Source organism: Peromyscus californicus, unplaced genomic scaffold, assembly GCF_007827085.1.
Source record: "Peromyscus californicus insignis strain IS unplaced genomic scaffold, ASM782708v3 Scaffold_4__1_contigs__length_199733344, whole genome shotgun sequence".
Classification (NCBI taxonomy): Eukaryota; Metazoa; Chordata; class Mammalia; order Rodentia; family Cricetidae; genus Peromyscus; species Peromyscus californicus.
In genome coordinates this window covers 158,463,497-158,476,194 of record NW_026294562.1, presented here as the reverse complement: position 1 = coordinate 158,476,194, position 12,698 = coordinate 158,463,497, and the positions used below count along the sequence as shown (strand labels likewise).

The 12,698-nt window shown below is 51.8% G+C and overlaps 1 protein-coding gene across 1 annotated transcript in view; it reads left to right on the top strand.

Annotated features, from left to right (window-relative positions):
- The first annotated feature begins 384 nt into the window (after window positions 1–384).
- The window catches only part of Slc7a9 (solute carrier family 7 member 9), a 15,140-nt gene continuing 2,826 nt past the window's right edge, over window positions 385–12,698 (top strand). The window contains exons 1-11 of the mRNA XM_052713680.1: window positions 385–471; window positions 3,449–3,596; window positions 3,906–4,148; window positions 4,538–4,663; window positions 5,319–5,418; window positions 6,311–6,355; window positions 6,854–6,977; window positions 7,718–7,821; window positions 8,581–8,677; window positions 9,799–9,948; window positions 12,564–12,698. The exon at window positions 12,564–12,698 is cut by the window's right edge and continues 40 nt beyond it. Coding sequence (XP_052569640.1) covers window positions 385–471; window positions 3,449–3,596; window positions 3,906–4,148; window positions 4,538–4,663; window positions 5,319–5,418; window positions 6,311–6,355; window positions 6,854–6,977; window positions 7,718–7,821; window positions 8,581–8,677; window positions 9,799–9,948; window positions 12,564–12,698 — 1,359 coding nt within the window. The remainder of the gene's footprint in view (window positions 472–3,448; window positions 3,597–3,905; window positions 4,149–4,537; window positions 4,664–5,318; window positions 5,419–6,310; window positions 6,356–6,853; window positions 6,978–7,717; window positions 7,822–8,580; window positions 8,678–9,798; window positions 9,949–12,563) is intronic.

The following is a 12,698-nucleotide window of genomic DNA, read 5'->3' as shown; positions in this document are numbered from 1 at the left end:
TGTGTGCTATTACATATGGCATGTGTCACAGTCTCTTTTTGGTTTTGAAAAAGTGACACGGGGGTCATGGAAGTAGAGGGTTTTAAATGTACCGGGGGCGGGGAGGCGGACACAAAATAACACTGGAAGAGGCATGGGAAGCTCGGTGGTCCCCACAGCATTCCTGTCTGACTTCCATCCTGGAGTGGAGCAGAGTATCTATCCATCCTCAGGGCCGAGGGCTGTGCTCTGCTCAGCGGGAGCAGCTCCTTGCCTTTGGAGCTGGTTGCAGCGCCCTAGATGCCCGAGAGAGAGCCTGAGGAAGTCCCCTTTGCAGATCTCTGGCCCTGCAGACTCAGCTTAGGCGCACGCTCTCCTCCCAGCTCCTGGAACTGACGGGCAATGATGGAGCAGACAAGCTTGAGGAGCCGGAGAGAGGATGAGAAATCCATCCAGAGCAGTGAACCGAAGACCACAAGTCTCCAGAAGGAGGTGGGAAGTGGTGGGGTTGGGGCTGACCAACTGGTGCTGGGCCCTTGAAGGACAGGCTTGCTTGCTTCTTTGTTTACTGACAAGGCCCCCTCTGCTGTGTGGCTCTGGCTGGCCTGGAACTACACATCCTTCTGCCTCCGCCTCCTACGTACTGGGATGACAGGCTGTGATTTTTTTCTTTTTTTGTCTGTGTGTCAGATCATCCTGGACGTGTACACTACAGGCAGTTGTGAGCCACCATGTGGTTCTGGGGACAGAACTTGGGTCCTTCGAAAGAGCAGTGCTCACTCTTCACTGCAGAGCCGGCCCTCCAGCACCCTGGCTGGCTCTTGTAATGTACATTAAGAATGAACAGTTATCTGGACTTGTCTCTTGCACACTGACTGCCGTTGTTTGTTTGTGGCTTTTTTTGGGGGGCCCGCCACCCAACTTCCCAATAAATCACACACGGAGGCTTATTCTTAATTATGAATGCCCAGCCTTAGCTTGGCTGTTTCTAGCCAGCTTTCCTTAACTTGAGATTAACTCGTCTACCTTTGGGCTTTTCCCGTTCTCTTACTTCTGTAAATCTTACTCTGTGGCTTGCTGTGTAGTTGGGTGGCTGGGTGGCTGGGTGGCTGGGTGGCTGGGTGGCTGGCCCCTGGTGTCCTCCTCCTTCCTCTCTTGTTCCTAGCTCCTTCTCCCGGATTTCTCCCTCTAATCTTCTCTCTGCCTGCCTGCCCTGCCTGTCCTTTCTCCTGCCTTGCTATTGGCCAGTTCTTTATTAGACCATCAGGTGTTTTACACAGGCACAGTAACACAGCTTCACAGAGTTAAACAAATGCAACATGAACAAAAGTAACACACCTCAGAATAAATTCACATTCACCAGTGAACTTAGTGAACTTTTTGAAGTTCATGTCTACATATAGTTGAAGTCCATGCATGTGTTTCCGTGTTAGCAATCATGTCTGAGCTCCGGGAGCCTGTAAACCAACAGTTTTTTCTGAAAGGGTCAGAGGGGCCTCTGCTGGCTGGTCCCCAGGACTCTAGCCTCTCCAACAGCTGTCCTCTTCTGTCCCCGCTGTGCTGCCGGGAATGGCTGAGCCTCCAGCGAGGAGCTAACAGGGTGACCAGCTGAATGCCCTGAGGTGCTGTATGGTGGGGCTGAGGTAGGAGTGGAGGTAGATTGGCGCTAGACACTCACTCCACTCTGTGCCTGTCCCAGGTACTGGCAGAGCAGGAGCCAGACAAGAAGGGCCAGGAGGCCCTTTAGGCTCGTGGATGAGGAACCAGGGCCCCAGAGCAGCTCAAGATAGGCTCTGAGCTCCAGATGGCTCCAAGGCAACACGGGAGGACTGAGGTCTGGGTGGGGCCACTGGGCCCCAGTGCCTGGCAGGTGGAGGAGTTCTGTGGCCTGACGGGGAATTATCTCTCCCAACCATGAGTCAGCCTGGAGTCTTTGTCCCCAGCGGCCAGGCTTTGAGCAGGGACACTGTCCTCTCAGTCTGCGTCCCGATTCCAGCAGTTTCTTCTTGGGGCCTCGGGACCCTGGAGCTGCCCCACACAGCAAGCAAACCCGGGGTCCACACGTGGGCAGCTGGCGGCTGAGTGGTTCCTGGTGTCGGATTTGGACACTACCAGTCCCTCTGCAGGAGGAAGGTTCTGGAGGCCTCCAGGTGGCATGAGACAAGTCCGTACCCTGGGGAGGGGTATGCTCCCCAGGGTCCGCGAGGAAGGAAAGGGAGTCCAGGCCACCTCCCCCAGCCTGGAGCTGAGGGAAGCTGATCTTGCTCCTCACCTTCTCCACGTGTGTTTAAAGAGCCTTAGGCAGTGGTGTGGAGTAGAGACCCGACTCAGCCTTTTTCCTTCCTTCTTTTTTTTTTTACTTACTTTTGACTCATCAATTGGTATTAAATTTAGACAAAATGAAATGTGCAGATTTTCTTTCTTTCTGTGGTAGGAAAGCTTCAAACTCACTACATAGCCAAGGAGGACCTTGAATTCCTGACCCTCTGCCTGGGCCATCTGGCTGCCTTCTTCAACGGTTTTTTCTGAGGAAGCTGGGACACCGCAAGTGTCACTATAGGAGGCTCTGTCACGGTCTCCAGTGAGGTCCCTGCGCTTTATCTGGTGCTTCTGGCAAGGACTCTGCATCTTTGAGTCTTGTCTGGATGGTGGAACCCCCCCCCCTTCTCGTAGGTGGAGTTTTTTGTCAGAACCACTGGCTCCCAAATAACCACACAGAGACTTAATATTAATTATACATGCTTATGTTTGTTACTAACTAGCTCTTACACTTAAAGTAACCCATAGTTCTTATTATGCTCCACTGTGTGGTGGGTCCTTTTTTTTTTTTTAACATGGCAAGTTCATCTTGCCTTTCCCTGCATCTCCTCAAGACTCCTGAGACTCCCCCTTCTTCCCGTGCTTTCTTTTTGTCTGCAAGACCCACCTAACCTCTACGTGTCCAGCTATTGGCCAGTCAGCTCTTTAATTAACCAATGAGAGTAACACCTATTTACAGTGTATAAAGATTGTTCCATAGCACTCCTTTTTAAAATAGAGTTTCACTATGTAGCCTAGGCTGGCCTCAAAGTCATGCCTCAGCTTCCCTGGGGATTCCTGGTGTCCGTTGTCATTCCCATTGAAGAACTCTCTTCTTCTGCCCTGACCAACTAGAAACATTTTCTAAAGGCTGTTTCTAAATGCGTGCTTATGTGAGGCTAAGCTTTGCTTTCAGCCTCTCAGCCTCATCAATCACGACGATTCCCCCTGCGTGAAATGGGTGTGATGGGGTACAGCCAAAACATGGGGCGCTTCTGAGGTCTCGATGTAAGGAGAGTGGCCTAGTGTTCCCATGGCAGCCGCACAGGGTGGACACACCTGGGACATGAGCCAGTTTGGGTTGTTCTGGCCACACTGGGGTTTGGGGAGCAGTCCCCCTGACCCTGTGAACTCCTGGCTGGTAGAATTAGCTCCATCCTTGCACACGCAGGTGGGTCTTCTCAGCGGCATCTGCATCATCGTGGGCACCATCATCGGCTCCGGGATCTTCATCTCCCCCAAGTCTGTGCTGGCCAACACAGAATCTGTGGGGCCCTGCCTCATCATATGGGCAGCCTGTGGAATCCTGGCTACGCTAGGTAATAGAGGCGACTCCTTAGTGACCCCCCCTTCCAGTGTGGAGACAAGCCATACAAGCGCAGGGTCTTGTTTTGGAGACCATGGTCTCCAACTTTCAGCCTTCCTAGGTGTTGGGATTATAGGCTTGCATCACCATTCCCAGATGGGTTCCTTCCAGTGGGTGTGTGGTAAATAAGGGTGATTCTGGCTGCAGTTAAAGGTCCAGCGGCCAGAACTGGGTGATTCAGAATGTGAGCACCCATACAAGGGAAGCTCTGTGAAGCAGGGTGAAGCCTCACAAGGGTGGGGTCCCATCCTCTGTGTTCCAGGTGCCTTGTGCTTTGCAGAGCTTGGCACGATGATCACCAAGTCGGGGGGTGAGTACCCCTACCTGATGGAGGCCTTTGGCCCCATCCCTGCCTACCTTTTCTCCTGGACCAGCCTGATCGTCATGAAGCCCTCATCCTTCGCCATCATCTGCCTCAGCTTTTCAGAGTATGTGTGTGCAGCCTTTTACTTGGGCTGCAAGCCTCCTGACGTGGTCGTGAAACTCCTGGCTGCTGCCGCCATCTGTGAGTACCAAACCTCAGGCCCCTGAGGAAGGCAGGGAAGGTGCATGGTTGGTGCTCCGGCACTCTAGTTTTGGTTCCCCTTCCCCAGAGAGAGGCACAGCAGGCCTCCAAGGGGTGGCTATCCCAGCAGGTGTTGAGCAAACCCCAGGCCTGTGGGGGCTGCAGGGAGGGCCTTTCCTTGTCCAGGGCCTGGCTGCTTCTCCATGGTCTGAGACTGGGCGGGATTTCAAGGGTCAACATTGTGGGCACTTTAAAGGTGCTGAGGCTAGTTCATTTAGTTCTATCCCTTCACTGAGGATGTGGGGGTGGGTGGAAGAATAGAAAAGAGATTTCCAGGACTTTGGGGGAAATCATGAATACAAAATGTCACCCCACTTGGGCCTCCCCAGTGCTTATCACTACAGTGAACGCGCTGAGCGTGCGGCTTGGGAGCTATGTTCAGAATGTCTTCACGGCAGCCAAGCTGGTGATCGTGGCCATCATCATCATCAGCGGACTGGTCTTCCTGGCCCAAGGTGAGCTGCAGCAGGATGGGACAGCAGGCCTCACCTGGCATGGGACTTCTTGTCTTAGGGAGCAGTCTTGCCTATGAGCATGTGTGCAGCTGAAGTTATCTCCAGTCCCGCCCGGCTGGCAGCACTGTTTGGCCTAATGGCTCAGGCTCATTGCTATCTAGTTCTTATATCTTAAATTAACCCATTTTTACTAATCTATAAGTTGCCACGTGGCTCGTGGCTTACCAGTACTTTACATCTCACTTCTCACGGCAGCGGCTGGCTGCTGACTCAGACTTCCTGTTCCCAGAATTCTCCTCTCTGCTTGTCCCACCTATACTTCCTGCCTGGCTACTGGCCAATCAGCATTTTATTTATCAATCAATCATAGCAACACATTTTCACAGCATACAGAACATCCCACAGCATATGTGTGTTTTATGTGTTTGTTGGTTGGTTTTTGTTTGTTTGGTTTTGATACAGGCATTCACTATATAGCCCAGGCTTGTCTCCAACTTGAGATGCTCCTGCCTCAGTATCCTGAGTATCCACGTGTAGCTTCAGTCCTTTTAATAAGCTGGGGTCATGAGTCACCCCCTTCTTTCTGGTAGAGAAGGGGATAAAGCTGAAATCTGGCCAGCTGACATTCACTATTCACTGTCTGGCTTCATTTCAGGAAAGACGAAGAACTTGCAGAATTCTTTTGAGGGTGCGCAGACCTCTGTGGGCGCCATCAGCCTGGCATTTTACAATGGACTCTGGGCCTATGATGGGTGGTAAGCTCTTCTGAGAAACCCGTGTACCTGTGGCTTCTTTAGGATGCTCTCATTTCAGCTGCTATAGAAAGCAAAGTTGTCTCCTTTCTGGGGCTCAGTGGCACCCTTCACTTCACCTTCACAGTTCTTTTATATGAAGTGCCCAGATCCTCACCTTCCATGTCCCTCTGACTCTGTGGATGAGATTATGGGGTTCAGACCCTTGCCCCTTTTCTAGCCTGGAACTGTGAGGGGTAGTTGGGGAAGCCGTTTAGAATCTTTACCAGGAGAATCCTGTCTGAGCCGAATAGAGGCACTGCCCTACCACGGAAGCCCCACAAACATTAGATGGAGCGTGCATGTATCCCTCTAGGCAGAAGCATGGTCACAGTGATGCTGCCTCCCACCACCCCCACCCACGCTCCACTGGTATAGGTTTCACCCTTCTTTCAACCTCTTTCCATTTTTTCAAAGTATCCTGAATCTTTTTGAAAATTCACATGATTTCCACAGAGAGCAAAGACTTAGCTCCCTGACAGGCTCCAAGCTCTCGGCAGTTGCGAGGCCTGTCACCACCGGGGCCTTTGGGGTAGAAGGTACCCTGCATTGGTGTGGGAAAGCTCTCTTTATGGCCTCTTCTTTTCAGCGCTTACCACTCCTTGCATTATTTTATTTTGTTCTATTTTTAACGTTGGGGATAGAACCTGGGGCTGTGCACATGTTAGGAAACATCTGTCACTGACCCAGTGAGAGGCTGGGGGATTCTCTGTAGACACTCTGATGCTGAGCTGTGCCTTTAGCTACTACAATAGAAATCTTAAAATGAGTAGACATGTATCATTGCTTCACAAGCTTAGCCAAGAAAGTCACGTAGCAAGTCACAGCATCACCCTTCTTACTTTTCTTTGTCCAGGAATCAGCTCAACTATATCACTGAAGAGCTTAGAAACCCCTACAGGTAAGAGCGTTGTGTGGGGCAGGGCATGGCGCTGCGAGTGTATTTCTTCTCTGCAGGACACCAGGTGGAGCCTCTGCCTCCTCCTGCTCCTCTCCCACTCAGTGGCTTCCCACCCCCATCCCTGTGGGCATGGAACCCAGGGCCTTGAGCATGCTGGGCAAGTGCTCTACCCTGGCAATGCACCTGACGCTGAGTAAACCACAGTACCCTATGTGCTCAGTACCCCACTGGTCTGTCTTTGCTGCACAGCAGCATGGCTGACAGTTGGAAGGAAGTTGACTTCCTTTATCGCTGCCTTATATTGCTTTAAGCCATTCAGTTCTCCATCCTGGAGAAAATGTCTCTTGTCTTGGCTGGGGCATCTAGGACTCCAGTGTCAGCAGAGCTGTCAGTGGGGCTGACAGAAGGAAGGAAATGGACTAGATGCAAATGTCCATCTTCTCAGCGTCACAGGATGCTCTGTTGTGACTCTGGGTCCCGTGTCTTTGTCCCTCTCAGAAACCTGCCCATGGCCATTGTCATTGGGATTCCTCTTGTGACCGTGTGCTACATCCTTGTGAATATTTCCTACTTCACAGTGATGACCCCAACAGAGCTCCTGCAGTCCCAGGCTGTGGCTGTGGTGAGTAGCTGGGGCACTTTGGAAGGAGGGAGACTCAGAGTAGGAAGACTGGGTACATATCTTGGTGGGGGCCAATGGTAGTGGGGAGACTGTCAACATGCAGTGGCCTCAGCCTCCCTCCCAGGGGCGTGTAGCAATGGCGGAAGGACCCTGGGCAGAGTCCACAGAGCAAGGCTAGCACAAGTGAGTGGAAAGGAGGTGACTTCGGTAATGGGCCGTGGGACTGAAGCTGAGTGAGGATGCCAGAGCACCTAGGATGGTAGAAAAGTCCATGACCCCAAGACTGGTGGTTAAAGCAAGACCATGTCCAGTGAGGGCACCAAGCAAGTAAAGTAGAACTAGGTAGGGCCAGGAAGTGAGGGAATCAAGGTGAGCCAGGGCCAGGAAGTGAGTGAGGTGAGCTAGGACCAAGAAATAAGATAAATGAGGTATGTTCAGGTGAGGTAAAATGAGGTGGAGCTTGACAATGAGGTGAGTGGGGCTGGAGAGATGGCTCAGTGTTTAAGAGCACTGACTGCTCTTCCTGAGGTTCTGAGTTCAGTTCTCACAACCATCTATAATAAGATTTGGCCAGGAAGTGAGATGACTGAGAATGACGGGCAAGACTCCTGTCACCAGCAAGAGACTGGGCCCTCGGAGGTGTCTCCAGTAGAGGCCCCCAAAGGCTGTGCACAGTGAAATGACATGGGGATGTGTGTGCCCAGCAAAGGCCCTCAGGACCACACTCTGCTTTTCTCCAGACCTTCGGAGACCGAGTTCTCTATCCAGCATCTTGGGTAGTCCCACTTTTTGTGGCCTTTTCAACCATCGGTGCTGCTAATGGGACCTGCTTCACAGCGGGCAGGTAGGGTACCGCCATCTTGTCACTGTCTCAGGGTGGGCAGGGAACAACAAAGTCAATGAGGGGGACCCCCCTTGCATCCTTCGGGCTCTGTCAGATTAAACCCCACATGGGGGCTGAGCCCAGAGCATGCTGGGTATATGTGTACAAACTCTGAAGATTAGATAAGGAATGTGGCTTGAACCTTCAAGTGAGGTAGACAAGGGTGGACAGCCTTGCTGACTGGAGTTGAGCATGGCTTGTGCAGGAGTGGGCCTGGGCTCTCAGCCAGGCAATGCTGCCACTCGAAGACAAGGCAGAGGGAGCGTCACTAGGTGAACAAGGCTTAGCTTCCACGTGGCACGTTCTGTGTTGCATTTCTCCCTTGACAATCCTTCCTGAGCATTCTGTCATGTTAATATTAATCCCATGAACAGGTGTAGCCTGCCACTCTCTAGATCTCACTAGTGTGCAACACGTGCCTTAACAAAGCCTAACGTGCCTGCCTTTAGAACATGGGGACCCCAGGGCCTGGGTTCTATACCTTGGACTAGTTTATACTTTTTTTTTCTTCTTGCCTAACTTTTGGGAGTCAAGCAGGTATCTACTCATAAACCATGTCCACCCTCCCCTGCCCTCATGACTTCCACAGTACCAGGATGAGTTCCTCACAGGTGCAGTTAACCATCACACCTGGCCCTCCAGCCCCTGGCAGGACACACTGGCGCCTCTTTGCCAGTGACCTCAGAGGTGTGTGTGTCTTTCCCTGCATTGTTCTTCCAGACTCATCTATGTGGCGGGCCGAGAAGGCCACATGCTTAAAGTGCTCTCGTACATCAGTGTCAAGCGCCTCACGCCTGCCCCTGCCCTCATATTCTATGTAAGTACGAGGCTACCTGACAACACGAGCTAGAAAGCAGGTCTCTTTGCAGGAGATCGGGCAGACTTGTGCCAGGACTTTCTGAGTGAGCCAAGCTTCCTCACTCCCCGACACAGCCCAGGCTTCTAACAAGCTTACGTGCCCTGCCTCTTACACATACGTACTTACCTGTTCGGAGGCAAATGATAGGAAGGCCTGCAGCTCCAGGGTGGGAATAAGGTACTTCACAGTGGCTGACAGCCTGATTTCAGCCTGTTAACTTGGCTGTGGTTTCTCAGAACCAGAGGACTACACTCACGTCCATTTCCCCCACTCACTCTGAAGATGAGCAAACAGTCCCAGAAACTAGGATCCCTGGTCTGGGGCCAGGCAACAAATGCCGTCACAACCAGACCTGAATTTTATCAGGTGCTTATCCATAGTGAAAACTCCCCAAGTTAAAGTCATCCTTACAAAACTGGTGCACAAAATGTATGTGTGTGTGTGTGTGTGTGTGTGTGTGTGTGTGTGTGTGTGTGTGTGGTCTGTTTCTTCTGCTTAAAATCGTGACTTTAGGTCAGACATGGTGGTCTATATCTGTAATCTCAGCATTCAGGAGGCTGAGGCAGGAAGATCACAAGTTTCAGGCCAGCCTAGGCTACAGAGAAAGACTGTGTGTGCACACATGCATGCATGCACGTGTGTGTGAGAGAAAGAGAGAGCGTACATATGCAAGGGCACAACTTCATAGACTCAAAAGTTGTCCAAGCTCTTCCTGTAGAGCCTTGCCAACAACTAGCAGTCAGGCAGGCTGGGCTTGCCTGGTGGGGGCAGAGGAGGGGGCTGGGCTTGCCTGGTGGGGGCAGAGGAGGGGGCTGGGCTTGCCTGGTGGGGGCAGAGGAGGGGGCTGGGCTTGCCTGGTGGGGGCAGAGCAAGGGGCTGGGCTTGCCTGGTGGGGGCAGAGCAAGGGGCTGGGCTTGCCTGATGGGGGCAGAGGAGGGGGCTGGGCTTGCCTGATGGGGGCAGAGGAGGGGGCAGAAGAAGGCCACCTGCAGGGGAAGCTGCTGCTTCAGCCTTCTGTGAGGACAAGGACAATGTTGGTGTGCACAGATGACCTGAAATGTCACTCTTCTTCCTTCTAGGGTATCATAGCCACCATTTACATCATCCCCGGTGACATCAACTCCCTAGTCAATTATTTTAGTTTTGCTGCATGGCTGTTTTACGGGATGACAATCCTAGGACTCATTGTGATGAGATTCACAAGGAAAGACCTGGAAAGGCCCATCAAGGTAAGTCTGTGTCTGAATGTCACAGCAGCTTTGGTTCCGGGGGGGGGGGGGGGGGGGGGGGGGAATGGAAGGCAACCATTTTAATGCCATCCTCCTGCTCATTTCAAAGGATGGCTTATGATCCACGTAGCCACTGGTACACTCACACATCAGGCTGTAGAGAGCATCTCATCCCACCTCTACCCAATTCCGTCAGGTCCTGGCCTCTCCAACATGCTTACACACTGATGGAGCCACTGGAACCAGCCCTGGGCCCAGCCTGTGTACATGCAGTGTGCTTTGGTCCCCTTACATCCACATGGCTGATGCATGCCTACACCCATGAGGAACAGCCATGTTCCTTTATGCTTCTGGAAATGGATAAGCACAGATCTAAGAAGAAAGGGAGGGCTGCAGTAGCCAGGAGCAGGGTAAGGGGGCTAAATTAGCTGTAGGCTCTGCTGCTTAGAGCTGTCTCAGGGTCTTGGTGCATCTCAGCTGTTTACCACCTCACATCTAGGATTCACTTAGCGTCTCCAGCAGGCAAGATTGTGGTGGCAGTCTAAGTTTTCAAAACCCCCAATAAAAACAGGAAGAGTGATGGAATAGCGAAGGGGAAAAGTCTCCTAGCCAACATCTGATGATGCACATGAGAAAATGGGCGATTGCCACAACCCCAGACTGTGGGTAGAAGCACCATACCCAGGGCCCACATGTTCTGGGGGGGCACCCTGAGTGGGACCCCAGTGGAAGTGGGAGCAGTGTAACACCCTTCTCTCCCAGGGTCTTAGGCATTCCCCACAAAGCCTCCTTTCTAGGACAGAAGCCTTTCCAGAACCATGAAAGACAACAGCTGCTGAAGACAGAAGTACAGGAGAGCATCAGGGCCCGGCTGGGGAGGAAGTCCCCAGGGAGGCCATGTTACATCTGAGCATCAAGACACATCAGGGGTCACCAAGAAGGAGCACACAGGCGAAGAAACATCAAGGAGCCAGGAGCTGGGGAAGAAGGGCCAAGTACCTCAGATAACAAGTGTTCCAAAGAAAAGGAGTGTCCAGACAGCACCGGAGCTCAGTGTAGGGAGAAGTGAGAGTGGCTGGTGAAAAGAGCAAGGCAGACCTTCTCAAAGCTCTACATCCCCAGGGTGGCGGGGTGGCTGGAGGTAGGACTGCACTACCCAGACAACAGCACATGTACTGTAGGCAACACAAGTATTTCCTGGTACAGTTAGGGAGCGTTACAGATGCCTTGGGCAGCCACTGGTTCCTTGTCCCTGCCCCCATCCCCAGTTTTCTCTAGAGGGAAAAAAAAAGACAATAGCAGCATCAGACCCTTCTCACCACACTCTGTGCAGAAGACAAGGCAGTGCTGCCCGAAGGAAGAGAATGCAAGCCCAAGTCTCCTGTCCACCACACTGACCGTGCAGAACAGACCCCATCAAAGGATCAGGAACAGAGGAGATTAGGCCAACTAGCAATACATCCATCTGTATGAGACCTTGCCCTGGGGTGGAGGGAGGTACAGACAGAGGAGGGGGAGAGGGAAAAATATCAGGTGTCTTAGTTAGGGTTTCTATTTCTGTGAAGAGACACCATGATCACAGCAACTCTTATAAGGAAAACAGTTGAGGTGGCAGCTTACAGTTTCAGAGGTTCAGTCTATTACCATCATGGTGGGGAGCATGGCAGCATGCAGCCTGACATGGTGCTGGAGCTGAGAGTCCTACATCTTGATCCAAAGGCAACAGGAAGTGAACTGTCTCACTGGGTGTGGCTTGAGCATATATGAGCCCTCAAAGCCCACCCCTGCAGTGACACACTTCCTCCAATAAGGCCACACCTCCTAATAGTGCCACTTCCTTTGGGGGCCATTTTCTTTCAAACCACCTCATCAGACAAATGAATAAATAGGAGATAGGTTGTGATTTTATCAGACAAACAACTCAACTCAAAGCATCATTTAAGACAAAGATTAAAAAAAAAAAAGACAAGAGATTGCTAAAAGTCAGAATTCACAACTCTGACAGCTAGGAAACCTACTCACCAAATTCCCAGCAAGGGTGTTCACAGAGCTGCAGGAGAAATAGAATCAAACACACTAACAGATGACTTAAAAACACCTTCTTCAGGGTGGGTCAGGTCCAGCTTCATAATAGGAAATGGTCTGAACACTAAAGTGAGGTGGGGAGCAGCGGCTTCAGAGAGTAGACTCTCACGTCAGGTCCAAACAGCCAGAGCAACCCCGTCAAGGGCATGTGTTCCTTCCTTCACCTCCAACGACCTGTTTGTAGGAAATGATTAACATGGAGGAAAGTCACACAAAGCTAGAGCCAGACACTGCACGCCGTCAATCACCCCGTTTCTCCAATCTGTGACAAGGCAAGGGGAAGGAGGGCATATGGAAGGTGAAAGCAGGAAGCCTTAATCTGCTAGAGATGCACACTTTGGTCATTGTTCAAATGAAGCGTCGCTCTTTTATATTCTGGCAGACAAGACAATGGGTGAAATGGTGGGCAGTCGCTCTGACTTTGCACACTTGCACTGTTCTAATACCATACAAAGGGAGCGTGAGCGGGCGGCGGCGGCGGCGGCGGCGGCGGCGGGCGCCACGCTGACGCGCTGATGTTCTCCTTGCAGGTGCCCATCTTCATCCCTGTCTTCGTGGTTCTCATATCGCTTCTTTTGGTGTTGGCCCCAATCATCACTAAGCCAGCCTGGGAGTATCTCTACTGTGTATTATTCATACTGAGTGGACTTATATTCTACTTCCTT